This window comes from Podarcis raffonei, chromosome 9, assembly GCF_027172205.1.
Source record: "Podarcis raffonei isolate rPodRaf1 chromosome 9, rPodRaf1.pri, whole genome shotgun sequence".
In the NCBI taxonomy this organism is placed as follows: domain Eukaryota; kingdom Metazoa; phylum Chordata; class Lepidosauria; order Squamata; family Lacertidae; genus Podarcis; species Podarcis raffonei.
The window spans coordinates 10123416-10141536 of record NC_070610.1 but is presented as its reverse complement, the minus strand read 5'-3'; the positions used below and the strand labels follow the sequence as shown (position 1 = coordinate 10141536).

Here is an 18121-nt window from a genome sequence, read left to right as displayed (position 1 = left end):
GAGAGTACCCCTAAACATTTTTAAAGAAATAAAAGCCCTGGGTAGGAAACCTGCCCTATAGCCATCTGTGTCACTGATGAGAAATCTGTGAAAACAGAGGAATGGCATCATTCTCCTGGCTTGGCAGAACCCACAGCTTAAGCTTGCTAAATTTTCAGTGTCCCCACACTGTGGTTAATCTTTGTGGAGGGTATGGCTGGCTATTATTCTGGCCCCTATTTCCATGCCTTACACATAACCAGAAGGAAGTAATCTGCCACATACACTTGAAGAAAAAGCTTAAATGGCAAACCTCTCATTTGCTCCCCCCCCCCCGCCTCCCCAGTCCTTACTATTGGTCCTTGCCCTTATTGCCTATTAATCCCTTCAGTTGTCACCGCTTGGGGCACACAAGTGTCCCTGAACTTTTAAAAAATGCATAAACTGCAATGCAAACCATGTTTTGTTGGAAGTAAATCCAATCCCCACACAGTAGAGAGGCCCAACTGGCTTGGACCAGAAATTTAGTGGCACCAACCCTGTGCTGCAGACAACTCTTCTAGCAGAGATTTGACATCCTTTAGACTTTCAGGAATCTCTTCAAGATTTTTAAAATGCAAACAGGCCTACGCAGCTGTGCATTCCATCATTCGAACAACAAAATGCTTCTATATTGCTGTTGTGGCGATCACACAGGGTCCAGACATTTCACCGTCTATTAATGCCTGTGCCACCACTTTATTTCTCGCTGCCACCACCCAGGCCCTACCTGGTACAATACTGAGTCCAGTCAGGGTTAAATTGGAACATAAACTTCTGTTTATTTATTGCAGTTTAACAAGCGGGTGGTTTCATAAACGGTATCGGTCAGTTACAAACATGGGGTGCCTATCCAGACCTATAACTTCCGCTACCTGCTCTCACTCACTAAACCACCTCTCAGATATTTACTTGTCTGCCTAGCTCCTAACTGTTCCTGACTCAGCTTCTTTCGCTACACTAACTCAACCTACTCACAGACTCTAGCCCAATTCACTCCCACTCCAACCAACTCCCAATGAACTCTCCCCCTTCACCCCTCCCAGAGCTGGTTTTATAGTCCCTCTGACTCCACCCCTTGGGTTCTGATTGGGTAACCTGTTTAACTATTTCACTTCCAGCACTGTCATATGTTAATGTCACAGCTGTATACTATCTTCATACTTTATGAGAGGGCAGTATCTAAACACCTTTTTAAATAAATAAAGATAAATTTGGTTGAGTAGAGGTTACTCCCAGTCAAGTGTGCTCAGGACTACTTAGAAGTAAAACCATGGAACCTTCACTATAATATATTAACAGGTCATCCCCCTCCCCATTATGTGTCAGTTTGCATTTCTTGGTGCAGAAAGTATTGATCAAATGTGTGGAGATCTTTCCTGTTCTGATTAATACAAGAGAATTCTAGAAGCTACTAGAAGTTTCTCTGTGTGAGAGAAGCAGGCAGAAGCTTCATGACTGTTTGGGTTATACCTTCTGGGAAGCTGGTTTGAATTGGTTCTCTTATCTCTTCCAATTAAGGTCATGCTGACTATAAATAGAGGCCAGAAGGAGCCTGGGTCTTACTTACTTTCTCTCTCTCTTCCTTCTGGTGTGGTATTCTGTACATAGTGTTAAGGTTTAGTCTTATTATAAGTTTATAAGTTTTTGTAAGTGCTACAACTGGATTTTTATGGACTGTGCCAATCCTGAATGTATTTGGCTTTGTGACCACTACGCTCATTCACCTTCAGCACAAGTAAAGCTCTGCTGGGTAATAATAATAATTTTTATTTATACCCCGCCCTCCCCAGCCAAGGCTGGGCTCAGGGCGGCTAACAAGCAATAATAAAAACAAGTTGAATGAATACAACTTAAAAAAAACAAAATTAAAATACAACATTAAAATATTGAAATGTTAAAATATTAAAATGTAGCCTCATCGTAGGAGGAGAAAGGAAAAGGAAAAAGAAAGAGGTGGAGGGAATCAAATTGGCTCCAAGCCAAAGGCCAGGCGGAACAACTCTGTCTTACAGGCCCTGCGGAAAGAAATCAGATCCTGCAGGGCCCTGGTCTCATGAGGCAGAGCGTTCCACCAGGCCGGGGCCAGTGTTGAAAAGGCCCTGGCTCTAGTTGAAGCTAATCTGACTTCCTTAGGGCCCGGGACCACTAGGGTGTTGCTACTCTTGCCTCTGGTCTATTTTTGGGAACTCTTCTATGTGTTTAAGTTTTTCCTCCACACGTATGACATTACATTGTTCTTTCCTTTTGGGTACAGGTGATCTACGCTTTGAACACTAAAAATGATGAGCATGAGGCCAGCATCCAAGCTCTCAAAGAGGCCCACCAAGAAGAGATTCAGCAGATCCTCAACGAGACAAGGGAAACTCTCCTCCAGTACAAAAGCAAAGTGGAAGAAGCAGAGGCGCTCCAGAAGCACATCCAGACCCTCGAAGAAACTTTGGAAAAACACAGGAGGCTGAAAGAGGTGGTACCTTCAGAATTCACCATGTGCAAAAGGCAGATAGGAGAGAGGGAACCACAAAGAGAGGACAATCCAGTAGATAAGAAGGTTGTCCTCCCCAAGCAGATGTCACACACAAAGCTCAGCTTCGAAAATGGAATCCAGTCTTCAAGTGAGGAGTCCAATGAGCTTGTCAACAAACATTGGGCATTTGCAGGAGACCTGCTGGATTGCAAGGAGGAGTTAAGCGAAAAGGCCAGCATGGAAACACAGGCAGCCCACCTCAAGTGGGAGAACCAGAAACTCGCCAGTGAATTTGCCGAGAAAGTCAGGCAGCTCCAAGCCTCCCACGAGAGGGAGAAGGAAACTTGGAGAAAGGCCATGCAGCAGTCCCTGGCTGATTCACGCAGAGAATGGCAGCAAAGGGAACTGGAGCAGAGGAAAAATTACGAGGCCCAAGACGCTGCCTCCCAGCAGCACGTGAAGAAACTGGAGGCTGACCTGGTGGCAAAAGGCCAGCGAATCTGTGAAATGAATAAGTGTTGCCAGAAGCAGAAGGAGAAGATGCAGGTAGGACCATAACACTAGAGCAAGGGACTAAAGCTTTTTATCGCTTTGCACCTTGAGTCGTCAAGTCATCAGCATGCTTCTAAATCTACGAAATGAGTTCCTGGCAGCCAATAATAATAATAATAATAATAATAATAATAATAATAAATTTTATTTACCGTATTTTTCGTCCCATAGGACGCACCGGCCCATAGGACGCACCTAGATTTGGGGGGGGGGAATAAGGGGGGGAATTATTCCCCAGCCCCCAGAACAGGCAGCTCTCCGCAAGCAGTGGGAGAGCTGCGCAAAGTCGCACTGCTTGCGGAGACCTGCGCGCAGCCCAGAAGCCTGGGGGGCGCTGAGCTCAGAAGCCTGGGGGGCGACTTCGCGCAGCTCTCCCACCGCTTGCGGAGAGCTTCCTGAAGCCTGGAGAGCGAGAGTGGTCGGTGCGCACCGACCCCTCTCGCTCTCCAGGCTTCAGCGAAAGCCTGCATTTGCCCCGTAGGACGCACACACATTTCCCCTTCATTTTTGGAGGGGAAAAAGTCCGCCCTATAGGGCGAAAAATACGGTATATCCTGCCTTCTGCAGCCGAAGCCGGGCTCAGGGCAGCTAACAACAATAAAATAGTACAACATACTAAACATACTTGGCCAAGGAAGGCCAAGAGTGAAAATTCATGAGGGGGCTGTGTGCAGCTCTCACCAGAGCCATTCAAAGCAAATGGCTGCCATTTACGGAAAATATATATAAAATACTACATTTGAAGAGACCAATGCAGTGGTACCTTGGGTTAAGAACTTAATTCGTTCTGGAGGTCCGTTCTTAACCTGAAACTGTTCTTAACCTGAAGCACCACTTTAGCTAATGGGGCCTCCTGCTGCCGTCGTGCCACTGGAGCACGATTTCTGTTCTTATCCTAAAGCAAAGTTTTTAACCCGAGGTAATATTTCTGGGTTAGTGGAATCTGTAACCTGAAGCGTATGTAACCCGAGGTACCACTGTATAGCAAAGGCAAAACTTGCGCACCGTCCATAACACTGGTTGTCTTAACCTGAGCTTTGATTTCCCTTTCTGAAGGGGGCAGTTTTTTTAAAGTTCTCTCCCCCACCAAAAGAAAACTGATGGAGCTGAACTAAGGATGGCAATGCAGAACCAAGTCCACTGGCAGCACCTGACACCTTTGGGTTTCGTCATACCATCAGGACCCATCAGACCTGGCACCCATCCAGGGCCCTTTGCAGTGGGTGACTGAGAGCCACCATTTTAATGCCTCACAAGTGCCCCACTGGGCATCCCAAGGCATTGTGGGAAATTTAAAACAGCAGCTTGTAGCAACAGTTTGCTGCTGTCGGGTAAGCATGCAGTCGGGGAGCAGCAGAATGGGCCCCCCCCTGGAACCCATTGCTGTCCATGGCTGCCTCCATCCTAAATGCATCTTCTGGATTGTGAGGAGGATTTTCTCTCCTGTGGTCAGTGTGAGGTAACAGGAGGCGGGACCTCAGTTTCTCCAGCAGAGGCAATGGGCAGGAAGGGGGCAGGAGATGGATGGAAGGAAAAGCTGTAAGCCCCTACTCTTTGCTGTCCCATTCATCTTCAGCTATGGCTGTTGCAGCATGAGGAGTTGGGGGCAGAACCGGGACAGCTTCTCTGCTAGATTAGAAAGTGCAGCCAAGCTACGTTTTAATGTGTGTAGCTTGTAATTGCCTCTCCCTTTTTTACTCTTAGTAATTACCGGCATGCCAAATTGGACAACCTTTACAGGAAACGCGGCACAAGGGAAAGGCAGGTTTATCTCATCCCTCTCCAGAATTATTGGAATCAGTAATCCCCTATGCAGCTAGAATGACATGGGGGGGAATTCCTAATGGTGTCAATGGGAAGGTTTTTCCCCCTAAGAATTATAGCAGTAGAGAGTTTTTGCCTGGTAAAAGGTAAAGGATGCGGGTGGCGCTGTGGTCTATTCCACTGAGCCTCTTGGGCTTGCTGATCAGAAGGTCAGCGGTTTGAATCCCTGCGACGGGGTGAGCTCCCGTTGCTCGGTCCCTGCTCCTGCCAACCTAGCAGTTTGAAATCACGCCAGTGCAAGTAGATAAATAGGTACCGCTCTGGCGGGAAGGTAAACGGCGTTTCTGTGCACTGCTCTGGTTTCGTCAGAAGCAATTTAGTCATGCTGGCCACATGACCTGGAAAAACTGTCTGCGGCAAACGCCGGCTCCCTCAGCCTATAAAGTGAGATGAGCATGCAACCCCAGAGTTGTCTGCAACTGAACCTAATGGTCAGGGGTCCCTTTAAAGGTAAAGGTATCCTCTACTGGGGACTTGAATTTCCTTCTGATCATGCTGTGGAGGGAAGAGGTAAACCTACATGTTGCATTTCTGTCACACCTATAATTGATAAAAGTTCATTTGTTTTTAAAGAAGAGTTACCGTACTTTTCGCTCTACAAGATGCACCAGACCATAAGACGCACCTAATTTTTGGAGGAGGAAAACAAGGAAAAAATATTCTGAATCCCAGAAGCCAGAACAGCAAGAGGGATCGCTGCACAGCTATCCCTCTTGCTGTTCTGGCTTCTGGGATAGCCGAGTGAAGCCTGCATTCACTCCATAAGACGCACACACGTTTTCCATTACTTTTTAGGAGTGAAAAGGTGCATCTTACAGAGCGAAAAATACGGTAACTACAAGTTGCACATTAAGAGTAATGTGTAGTTTGGCACTGGCTGGGCGCATGAACTTGCAGTAAGTGGGGTTTGAAAAATGGATGGAAATCTACATTCTTTTCCACCTGCAAAGCTTTATGGGCTCGATTTAAATGATGTGGTGCTGGGCGCTACCTGTTTTTGTTGCACCAGGCCCTCATTCGCTATGCATGGGGTTAGCACACCACAAGCAGCACTCAGCTGGACCCCAGATCTCTCGAGTGGTGATACCGCATGCCTGGTGGCTCAGGGTCTGGTTTTAAATTAGATGCTGGGCCTGCACAAAACCACAGGGTTACATTCTTCTTGCCCACTTGCATCATATTTTAATGCAGCCTTCCAGCTGCCATCAGCCTCAAGGCATTGACACATGCTGGCTGGGGCTGATGGAATGGGAACAGTTTAATGGATTTGTGTCATCTGCTTTAAAAGCCATCTAAGTAGCACTCATCCTTTTACTTTCTTCCTCGCAGGCGCACAACCCAGTTGCCATTACCATTGACATTTTTCTCGTTTATTACTAATTAATCAACCATATCTTCATGAACAAATGGATTTCAAGGTGGTATTCTTGGGAACTGAAAATCTACACTACAAACATAAATTGCGCATGTGCTAATTGTGTCTATACATGAGCAGGTTGCTTTAGGCATTTGCAATTTAGCCAAGTGAAGGCTTTATACTGTCAGGGGCAGGGGGAACACAGCACACACTGCCCCCCTTGAAAAGTGTGCCATATATGTATTTGTTATTGATTGAATAAATCTTCCAGAGAACTGACTATGCTAGAAAGATCTGTCCCTAGAGCTAGCTTTCCAATAGTGGAAATCAACACTACACAACTGAAATAACTAGAAACTTCCGATTTTATTCCAACACACAAGTGTCAAAAGAAAGCAGCTATTCTCCAGAAAAAATGTGGGCAACGTGAACAAAAGGAACATACTTTACACATTTCTCATGGAAGCTTCTTTTGATTTCTTATGAAAGCTTATTTTGCTTAAGGCGGAATTCTCAGTTGGCAGAAACCTCTTTCAGTACCATGAGATTTTGTTCCCCCAGAAATTTATGTAGGATGAAAGGATGAAATGAAAGGGGTGTTTCTTGGGAAACATCAGTCTGATCATTAATTAATTCTTAAGGCAAAGTTATATAGAGAGAACTGACACATTTCCATGATTTTCCGGATGTGTTTTCCTTCATGTGAATATGAAGTTGTTAGAGAAAGGCGACTGAAAGGCACATTCTTGTTGCAAATGAATAATTATTATTAATTGCTAAGCTGATGTATTGGGTGGCTAAGAGTGTCAGCTAGAAAACCCCTGATTCAAAACTCATATCTGCTTCAAATTCACTCAATGGCTTTGGCAGGCCATATTACCCTTAGCACCTTCCCCTGCAAAATACGCATAACGATAGCAGCCTACCTTGTAAAGATGGTAAGGCTTGCTGAGAAAATTTCAGCAAACCAGCTTGGAGCACTCTAAAGAGCTCTACAGCTGCTAAATGTTCTTCTTATTGTACTTCTTATCAAGATGCTAAAACACAGAGACAGATGATGTTGGTTGTTGATGGCTCCCAAGTGATCAGCTGTGAAGTGGGGACCACCAGAAAGCATTGGGACGGAATCTGTTTGTGCCGGATTTTGCCCTAAACCAAATACCAACTGCAGTAGAGGGTTTTTGCCTGGTAAAAGGTAAAGGATGCGGGTGGCGCTGTGGTCTATACCACTGAGCCTCTTGGGCTTGCCGATCAGAAGGTCAGCGGTTCAAATCCCCGCAATGGAGTGAGCTCCCGTTGCTCTGTCCTAGCTCCTGCCAACCTAGCAATTCGAAATCACGCCAGTGCAAGTAGATAAATAGGTACCACTGTGGTGGGAAGGTAAATGGCATTTCCGGGTGCTCTGGTTTCTGTCACGGTGTTCCGTTGTGCCAGAAGCAGTTTAGTGATGCTGGCCACATAACCTGGAAAGCGGTCTGTGGCCTGAAAGCGAGATGAGCACCGCAACCCCATAGTCACCTTTGAATGGAATTAACTGTCCAGGGGTCCTTTACCTTTACCTTTTACCTTTTTGCCTGGACTGCAGCTAGGGAGGAAAGTGTTAAGTTCCCACATTACTCCTGCTACAATCCCAATAATTATAAGCCACTTTAAAAAGAAGAAGAGCACCTGAATGTTAAATGTATTAGCCTTCACATCTAGCTTGAGTCTGTCTGCCTTTCTTCATCTGCTATGCTTCCTTGTAATGTGTGTGAGAGAGGTTGGATGCCTCACACTTGTAAGGGCTAAATCCTACAGTACTTGCACAGATCAAGCAAGCACCCACAGGGAAACACAACCTTTAGCTGGTGGAAATTTAGCTGGTTTTGCACCCACACACCCCTGGAGACCGTTACTCTTCAGCAGGTGGAGAGTGCTGGGACTGAAGCATTGAAAGGGTGGAGCTTGTGAGCAAATCCCTGCTCTCATCACATAAACCCTTATACAATTGATTAGGGTAATAAAGGTAAAGGGACCCCTGAAGGGACACGGGTGGCGCTGTGGTCTAAGCCACAGAGCCTAGGGCTTGCCGATCAGAAGGTCAGCGGTTCGAATCCTTGCGGCAGGGTGAGCTCCTGTTGCTCAGTCCTTGCTCCTGCCAACCAAGCAGTTCGAAAGCATGTCAAAGTGCAAGTAGATAAATAGGTACTGCTCTGGCGGGAAGGTAAATGGTGTTTCCGTGCACTGCTCTGGTTTGCCAGAAGCAGCCTAGTCATGCTGGCCACATGAGTGTCTGAGGGCCCTGCTCTTGCCACTTACCATCTGGCCTGGGGCAGGGCCTGAAGCCTCAAAAGGACTGCTCGGCTGCCCAGGAGGACTCCCCTGTGAGTGTCTGAGGGCCCTGCTCTTGCCACTTACCATCTGGCCTGGGGCGGGGCCTGAAGCCTCAAAAGGACTGCTCTGCTGCCCAGGAGGACTCCCCTGTGAGTGTCTGAGGGCCCTGCTCTTGCCACTTACCATCTGGCCTGGGGCGGGGCCTGAAGCCTCAAAGGACTGCTCGGCTGCCCAGGAGGACTCCCCTGTGAGTGTCTGAGGGTCCTGCTCTTGCCACTTACCATCTGTCCTGGGGCGGGGCCTGAAGCCTCAAAAGGACTGCTCTGCTGCCCAGGAGGACTCCCCTGTGAGTGTCTGAGGGCCCTGCTCTTGCCACTTACCATCTGGCCTGGGGCGGGGCCTGAAGCCTCAAAAGGACTGCTCTGCTGCCCAGGAGGACTCCCCTGTGAGTGTCTGAGGGCCCTGCTCTTGCCACTTACCATCTGGCCTGGGGCGGGGCCTGAAGCCTCAAAGGACTGCTCTGCTGCCCAGGAGGACTCCCCTGTGAGTGTCTGAGGGCCCTGCTCTTGCCACTTACCATCTGGCCTGGGGCGGGGCCTGAAGTCTCAAAAGGACTGCTCGGCTGCCCAGGAGGACTCCCCTGTGAGTGTCTGAGGGTCCTGCTCTTGCCACTTACCATCTGTCCTGGGGCGGGGCCTGAAGCCTCAAAAGGACTGCTCTGCTGCCCAGGCGGACTCCCCTGTGAGTGTCTGAGGGTCCTGCTCTTGCCACTTACCATCTGTCCTGGGGCGGGGCCTGAAGCCTCAAAAGGACTGCTCTGCTGCCCAGGAGGACTCCCCTGTGAGTGTCTGAGGGCCCTGCTCCTTCCTGCCACTTACCATCTGGCCTGGGGCGGGGCCTGAAGCCTCAAAAGGACTGCTCTGCTGCCCAGGAGGACTCCCCTGTGAATGTCTGAGGGCCCTGCTCTTGCCACTTACTATCTGGCCTGGGGCGGGGCCTAAAGCCTCACAAGGACTGCTCCTGCCACTATCTGGCCCAGGTGGGGCCTCATAGGGACGGTTGTTGCTGCTACTGCCCAGGAGGACCCGGAGGGGTGCAAAGTTCTTTTTAACATGTTTTAAAATGTTCCTTTCTCTTTAGATTTTTATATATGGGGGTGGGATGGATGTTTGGGTGGGCTTGGGAATTCGTTAGATTTTGATGAATTTGTAATTTTTGCAGTTTTTATTTGTATTGTTTTATTGTTTTCTGGGTTGTTTTGTTTTTTGTTTTTATTGTTTTAAGGTTTTATTGTTTTAGGCTGCGAAAGAATAACATTAATTGCCATCAATGGAGGCTACTATGAGGCTTGGGATTGCTACCGTGGAGGGGCGAGGGAGGTATGGCGGTGGGGGCAGATGTTATAGGCGAAGGGGATCGAGATATGGATATGCTCGTACCCCTTCCAATCTGCGCCTCATCCCGAGGGACGTGGGTAGGGTGAGCAAGGATTACTCACCTCCGTCACTGGTGCTGTGCAATGCCAGGTCTATAGGCAACAAAACCGCCACCTTGCGAGATTTCTTTATCTTGCAGGTGGTCGACCTGGCTTGTGTGACGGAGACCTGGGTGCGCGAAGGGGCAACAGTTACCTTACGAGAGATGGCGCCCCCGGGTTTCTCTGTCCTCCACCAGTCGCGGACTGTGGGCCGGGGGGGAGGGGTGGCATTATTAATCCGGGAAGATTGTCCTTTCAGGGCTCTACCATCACCATCGATCCCCGGCATTGAATGTGTTGGCCTAGTGTGGGGCTCCGAGGAGAACTTGGCTGTCTGGCTGGTGTACCGGCCACCTAGCGCACCAGCAGCCACCCTGTCAGGCCTATTGGAGGCGGTGGCCGGCTGGGCCTTGGAGTTCCCTAACCTATTGGTATTGGGGGACTTCAACATCCATGCTGATGCCACTCCCTCCTCACAGGCTCTGGACCTGGTGTCTTCCATGGCGACACTAGGGCTCTCCCAGTTTGTTTCGGGCCCCACACATCAAGCAGGCCACACGCTGGATTTGATCTTTGGTGTAGGTATAGATGTGATCATGTCTCCTTCGATGAAGGTGCCATGGTCTGATCACTACGCTCTGAAAGCCAGGATTGACTTTCCACCCCCACCCTGCTTAGGTGCCGAGCCGATTTGGGCTCACCCGCAGAGGCTGATGGACCCTGATAGATTCCGCCAAGCCTTGCGGGACCTTGCTCCCCCTGGCGACTCATTGACTGAGCTTGTTGAGGGCTGGAATATCCAGCTCCTGGCAGCCATCAATGAGATTGCACCGAAGCGCCCTCTGCGACCCCGCAGAAACCGGGCTCCCTGGTTTACCGAGGAGCTCCGGAAAATGAAGCGGGACCTCAGACGGCTAGAGCGAGTATGGCGGGGTGCCCGTGACGGAGCCTCAAGAACATCTTATAGGGCTTTTATGAAAACCTACGAGATGGCGGTGAAGGCTGCTAAGAAGTCTTACTTCTCGGCCTCCATTGCATCCGCTAGCTCTCGCCCAGCGCAATTATTTAGTATAATCAGGTCTTTAACGTCCCTTGAAGGACAGCCAAATTTAAATAACAATTTGACACACGGCTGTGAGGCATTTGCGAGCTTTTTTGTGGAGAAGGTCTTGTTGCTCCGCCATGACCTCCCTGCCAATTTGGATACAATAAAGGAACTGGAGGCCCCTCGACTGTCCTCGGGTCCAGTATTGGACCACTTTGACCGGATATCCCCAGCTGATGTGGACAGACTCCTCCGAGCTGGAAAGCCCACCACCTGTCCTCTTGACCCGTGCCCGTCTTGGCTGATTAGAGCGTGTCCAGACGAGGTGCGGGCCCTCCTGGGGGATATCATCAATTTGTCCCTTGGCACGGGGACATTCCCAGGGGAACTGAAGGAGGCAGTGGTGCGCCCGCTCTTAAAGAAAACATCATTAGATCCTTTAGATCTATCCAATTACCGCCCAGTTTCGAATCTTCCGTTCCTGGGTAAGGTGATTGAGAGAGCGGTTGCTGAACAGCTTGGTGGGTTTCTGGATGAAACATCGGCTCTGGATCCATTCCAGTCTGGCTTCCGCGCTGGTCATGGGACCGAGACAGCTCTGGTTGCCCTAACAGATGATCTTCGTAGACAGCTGGATCGAGGCGGGTCGGGGCTGCTGATTCTTCTAGATCTGTCAGCAGCTTTCGACATGGTCGATCATGAACTTCTGGACCACCGCCTTGCCGACGTGGGGATCCAGGGCGCAGTCCTTCAATGGCTGCGCTCGTTTCTCTCTGGTCGGGGACAGAGGGTGGTGCTTGGGGGGGAATTGTCATCGCGCCACTCCTTGGTGTGTGGAGTACCTCAGGGTGCGATACTCTCCCCAATGCTTTTCAACATCTTTATGCGCCCCCTCGCCCAGCTTGTCCGGAGTTTTGGGCTGGGTTGCCATCAGTATGCCGATGACACCCAACTCTATCTGTTGATGGATGGCCATCCTGACTCGGCCCCAGACACACTGACCAGATGTTTGGAAGCTGTGGCTGGATGGTTACGTGGGAGCCGGTTGAAGCTAAATCCTTCGAAGACAGAGGTCCTGTGGCTGGGACGGGACGATATGGGATTGGGGGGGCAACTCCCATCTCTTGCGGGGGCGCAGTTAGTGCCAGCACCGTCCGTTAAGAGTCTGGGTGTAATCTTCGACACCTCCCTTTCCATGGAGGCGCAGATTGCAGCTATAACAAAGGCGGCATTTTTCCATCTCCGCCAAGCTAAGCAGTTGGCTCCTTACCTCTCTCGCCCTGACCTAGCCACTGTGATCCACGCGACGGTCACCTCCAGACTGGATTATTGTAACTCGCTCTACGTGGGGCTGCCCTTAAGACTGACCCAGAAACTCCAGCGGGTGCAGAATGCTGCAGCGAGACTCCTTACGGGGTCTTCGCTGCGAGATCACATTCATCCGGTGCTATATCAACTGCACTGGCTCCCGGTGGAGTACAGGATCAGGTTTAAGGTGCTGGTTTTAACCTTTAAAGCCCTATACGGCCTAGGACCCTCGTACCTACGGGACCGCCTCTCCTGGTATGCCCCACAGAGAAACTTACGGTCTTCAAATAAAAATATCTTGAAGGTCCCAGGCCACAGAGAAGTTAGGCTGGCCTCAACTAGAACCAGGGCTTTTTCGGCTGTGGCTCCGACCTGGTGGAACACTCTGTCACAAGAGACTAGGGCCCTGCGGGACTTGACATCTTTCCGCAGGGCCTGCAAGACAGAGCTGTTCCGCCAGGCCTTTGGTCAGGGCACAGCCTGACCCCCTCCCTCGGCAATCTTCGCGGAGCTCTGGCCCAAGGGTGGCCAGTGGCTTGAATTTAATTAATTTTATAATGAATGATTTTAGAGTGTTGTTTGTGTTGTACTTTTGTATTGTTTTATTGTTGTTAGCCGCCCTGAGCCCGGCTTTGGCTGGGGAGGGCGGGATATAAATAAAATTTATTATTATTATTATTATTATGACCCGGAAGCTGTCTGCAGACAAACGCTGGCTCCCTCGGCCTATAAAGTGAGATGAGCGCACAACCCCAGAGTCGTCCGTGACTGGACCTAACAGTCATGGATACTTTTACCTTTAAAGGGACCCCTGACCATTAGGTCCAGTTGCAGACAACACTGGGGTTGCGGTGCTCATCTCACTTTATTGGCCGAGGGAGCCGGTGTACAGCTTCCGGGTCATGTGGCCAGCATGACTAAGCCACGTCTGGCAAACCAGAGCAGTGCATGGAAACGCCATTCACCTTCCCGCCGGAGCAGTACCTATTTATCTGCTTGCACTTTGATGTGCTTTCGAACTGCTAGGTTGGCAGGAGCAGGGACCGAGCAATGGAGGCTCACTCCGTCGCGGGGATTCAAACCACCGACCTTTTGATCTCTGTGGTTTAACCCACAGCGCTACCCGTGCCCCTGATTAGGGTAATAGTTCCTACCAAATCCACCGCCATATTCCAAGACGAGAAAACTTGTGGGCTGCTGCCCTGAACAGAAACGGCAAATGGTTCATATCTCCACCTGGTCAGACAGTACTTATCAAGAGGGAAAGTAATTCACTGACAACTGGGGTACTCCCAGATAATGGAAATTATTTTTTTTAAAGGCAAAAACAGCAGTCTTAAGTTTGTAATTGTGTGGTGCATTTACAGGACCTGGAAATTCGGCTCAAGGCGGCTCATCAAACGACTAAGGAGGCAAAAAGTCTCACAAAAGCACTGGAGGAGGAGCTGATTATTGCCAAAGAGAGGCTTCTGTTGCAAGAAAATGAAATACTTCATAAAACAGGTAGGACTTGCTTCCGTGCAGGTAGATGCAGAAGCGGAACATTTTATGAACGTGAACGGGAAATTCCCAGTTTAAATATGACCCCAGCTATGAATTTTGTATGTAGGTTTGTTATGTGTGCTGCTGCCCTCCCTGCTTATGCCCCAACTGCAACCTGAGAATAATAATACTGGCCTCGCCTTACAGGTCTCACAGCAACAGCCCTTAATGAACTATGTGAATGCAACACTATTTTAAATGCATTCATCCTCTTCATCATGCACGTGAAAATCTCAGCACATCACATGGCATTTTTCACATTTACAGAAGCAATGGAAACGGTGCAGAATTCTCAGAGCAAGACCAGGAGCGAAGTGGAGGAACTGAAGAATCAGATCTTACCCCTTCAGCAAGCAGCGTCCACCAAACAGAGCCAAGACAAGCAAGATGGTGGAGATGTTCAGGTGCATAGCTTTCACATTTCTCCTACTTTATGCAGATGAAGTTCTATATGATGATGCAGTTTGATAGACTAAGTTAACTGGGAGTCATTCCTTCCATTTCAATGTAAATTGCTCATGGTTCATTGGAGCTAGTCTGCAAAAGGGCCCGACAACCCTTTTTTATACCCACTTCATGACAAGAACGGGCCTTTTCTGCAGTGGCTCCCTGTTTGTGGAATAATAAGAATAAGAATTTATTGATGGTTGGACAGTGTTGATGGTTGGACAGTGTTCTCGAAGCTACAAACATGAGTCTGACCAAACTGCGGGAGGCAGTGGAAGACAGGAGTGCCTGGCGTGCTCTGGTCCATGGGGTCATGAAGAGTTGGACACAACTAAACAACAACAACATCAAGAATTTATTATTTATACCCCGCCCATCTGGTTGGGTTTCCCCAGCCACTCTGGGCAGCTTCCAACAAAATATTAAAATACAGTGGTCTGTTAAACATTAAAGGCTTCCCTAAACAGGGCTGCCTTCAGAATGCTCTCCCTAGGGAAGTTTTCTGTCTAAAGAGGCTCACCTGCTCATTCCATATCTTCAGGCACCAGGCAAAAGTGTTTCTGTACATCTAGGCTGATGGCTGATTAAGCAACCCATGGCCTTTCAAATGTGTTTGTAGGATGGGGGTTATTGGTTCATTTTTGCTTATTTGTTATGTGTTTTGTGTTCTCACTTTGTATTTTAATGTTGTGAACCACCCTAAGACTTTCGGATGAAGAGCGGTATACAAATTTAATAAATAAAGTAAAGTAAATACCGTATTTTTTGCTCTATAAGTCTCACTTTTTCCCTCCTAAAAAGTAAGGGGAAATGTGTGTGCGTCTTATGGGGTGAATGCAGGCTGCACAGCTATCACAGAAGCCAGAACAGCAAGAGGGACCGCTGCTTTCACTGCGCAGCGATCCCTCTTGCTGTTCTGGCTCCTGAGATTCAGAATATTTTTTTTCTTGTTTTCCTCCTCCAAAAACTAGGTGCGTCTTGTGGTCTGGTGCATCTTATAGAGCGAAAAATACGGTACATTTCGTGGGACACGGGTGGCGCTCTGGGTTAAACCACAGAGCCTAGGACTTGCCGATCAGAAGTTCGGTGGTTCGAATCCCCGCAATGGGGTGAGCTCCCGTTGCTCGGTCCCAGCTCCTGCCAACCTAGCAGTTTGAAAGCACGTCAAAGTACAAGTAGATAAATAGGTACCGCTCCGGCGGGAAGGTAAGCAGCGTTTCCGTGCGCTGCTCTGGTTCGCCAGAAGCGGCTTGGTCATGCTGGCCACATGACCCGGAAGCTGTACGCCGGCTCCCTCAGCCAATAAAGTGAGATGAGCACCACAACCCCAGAGTCGGCCATGACTGGACCTAATGGTCAGGGGTCCATTTACCTTTTAAATACATTTCCCTACCACTTTCCTCATTGTAAGAACTGGTGGAAGTGTTTGTGGCACAAGATCTTCAAACCAACTCGTAATTGCAAGACATGAATTTGCTGGCATGTGACTGAATCCCATCCAAAATTAGCAACCACCTGGAAGTGCCCAAGTTCTTTCTGCGCTTCTGGAATGTTCTGATGCCCTTGGGCTCCATTTTGTTATTGATGTTGGCTTCCCCTGGTCTAGTGGCTCCCTCTTTTGGCAAGCCACTATGGTTTAAATATGATGGTTTAAAGAGTAAAGTATTGACGCTCTAGCTGGAATTATCTGAGGTCCAGCTCCGTATACCTGAAGGAGCATCTCCACTCCCATCGTTCAGCCTGGACACAGAGGTCTAGCTCCAAGGGCCTTCTAGCGGTTCCCTCCCCGAGAGAAGTGAAGTTACAGGGCCTTCTCGGTAGTGGCACCCGCTCTGTGGAACTCCCTGCCATCAGATTTCAAGGAAATAAACAACTATCCGACTTTTAGAAGACATCTGAAGGCAACCCTGTTTAGGGAAATTTTTAATGTTTGATGTTTTATCGTGGTTTTAATATTGTGTTGGGAACTGCCCAGAGTGGCTGGGAAACTATTATTATTATAAATTATTATCTCCATCTCGAGACTCCCAGTGCTTCGAGACTGCATGTGGGGTGCTAGCACATCAGGGACAAGGGTTCTGGTCTACTTTGTGACAGTCCAACTTTCTGCAGACGTTCTCCCTGTTGATGTTTAGGGGTGTGCAGAATTCCAGTTTGTTGGATCTGCTTTTCTGTTTTTGGGGTGAAAGTTAGAGTGAAAGAGCTGGGAATTGGTTGCCAGTACCAGAACTAAGCTGAGCTCGCTGTCCTTTCAAACACCGGTCCATCCTTGCTTGGCTCCCTTCATTCCAGCAGCCTCACTTAGGTGGTGGAAATAATTTTCTTTCTGCTATTGTTAAACGATTGGGAATCAGGAACACTTGGCAATCTCCTGCAAATCACCCTGAGATCTATCTGTATACAGTGGTACCTCAGGTTACAGACGCTTCAGGTTACAGACTCCGCTAGCCCAGAAATAGTACCTTGGGTTAAGAACTTTGCTTCAGGATGAGAACAGAAATCGTGCAGCAGTGGTGTGGTGGCAGCGGGAGGCCCCATTAGCTAAAGTGGTACCTCAGGTTAAAAATGGACCTCCAGAATGAATTAAGTTCTTAACCCAAGGTACCACTGTACAGTTCCAGAGGTCCGTTCTTAACCTGAAACTGTTCTTAACCTGAAACCTAACCACTTTAGCTAATGGGGCCTCCTGCTGCTGCTGCGCTGCCAGAGCACAATTTCTGTTCTCATCCTGAAGCAAAGTTCTTAACCCGAAGTACTATTTCTGGGTTAGTGGAGTCTGTAACCTGAAGCATATGTAACCTGAAGCGTATGTAACCCGAGGTACCACTGTATTCCAATCTCACCCCAATGTATGCTTTAAAAGAGAATGAAAGACCTCTTGATTTAGTTGTAGTGTCTCTTATTTAATTGCCTGTCTTCAATAGCCTCCCCTATGTTGATAAATGTTTACCTGCATAGCTGGCATTTATATGTGTGCATTTTCTTTATTACTTGAGTTAACCCTTTTCTCTGTGGTCACTTTAATTGATGTGGCTGCGCCTTGTCACTCCAGGTAACGGCAGGTTTGGAAAAAGACGCTGTTAAGCCGCAGCACAGGGAAGAGTTCCGCAAAACCAAAAACGAGCCGGGCGAGCAGAAGATTCGTTTGAAAGCGCAGCTGGTGAAAGGTCTGGAAGACCTTGTGAAGAAGCACAGCCTTGAAATCAAATCAGCCCAAGCCTCCATGGATGCCGAGAGAAAAAAACTGCACAAGGTGGGATTGTTCTATTAATAGTGCGCTGTGATTCATCTGTTCCTTTAAATCTCTTTAGTCATGGTGACATCATTTAAATTGTTCTTACTAGACAGGGAGCTTTAAATCACAACGAGGATTTTATTGCTGTGTTTTTCTTTTTTAAAAAAAGGAGCTGAGCTGATGTTTTCCGATGAAATGAAAGCTTTTGCAAGAGAGGAAGGAAGGAAGGTTAGCTTACCCTTGACGGGATTCTTGTATTCCCGGCATTGCTGTCGCTCGCCCGTGCTTCTCGTCATGACAGTGCAGTGATTAATGTAATCGCTGCCACAAACAATGCAGATTGCAAATGTGTGCTCCAAACTACAGGTTTTAGGGTCCTTGCTTTTTCAAGCCTGGTATGATCCTCCTGGCTGGCAGCTTGTTTTTCAAAACAAGAATCCTATCTTGAAGCGAGGAAGGGCTAGAGGTGTGGCAGCACTGACTTGCCCTTGGATGGGGCAAAAGGTTCTTTAGCTCCTTCCTCTTCAGCATAAGCA

At 48.5% G+C, this 18121-nt stretch overlaps 1 protein-coding gene across 4 annotated transcripts in view; it reads left to right on the top strand.

Annotated features, from left to right (window-relative positions):
* Nucleotides 1-18121, top strand: part of FAM184B (family with sequence similarity 184 member B) — a 77887-nt gene that overhangs the window by 26764 nt on the left and 33002 nt on the right. For all 4 annotated transcript variants that reach the window (XM_053402769.1, XM_053402768.1, XM_053402767.1 and 1 more), the window contains exons 2-5: nucleotides 2276-3031; nucleotides 13729-13864; nucleotides 14171-14307; nucleotides 17403-17603. In XM_053402769.1, coding sequence (XP_053258744.1) covers nucleotides 2276-3031; nucleotides 13729-13864; nucleotides 14171-14307; nucleotides 17403-17603 — 1230 coding nt within the window. The remainder of the gene's footprint in view (nucleotides 1-2275; nucleotides 3032-13728; nucleotides 13865-14170; nucleotides 14308-17402; nucleotides 17604-18121) is intronic.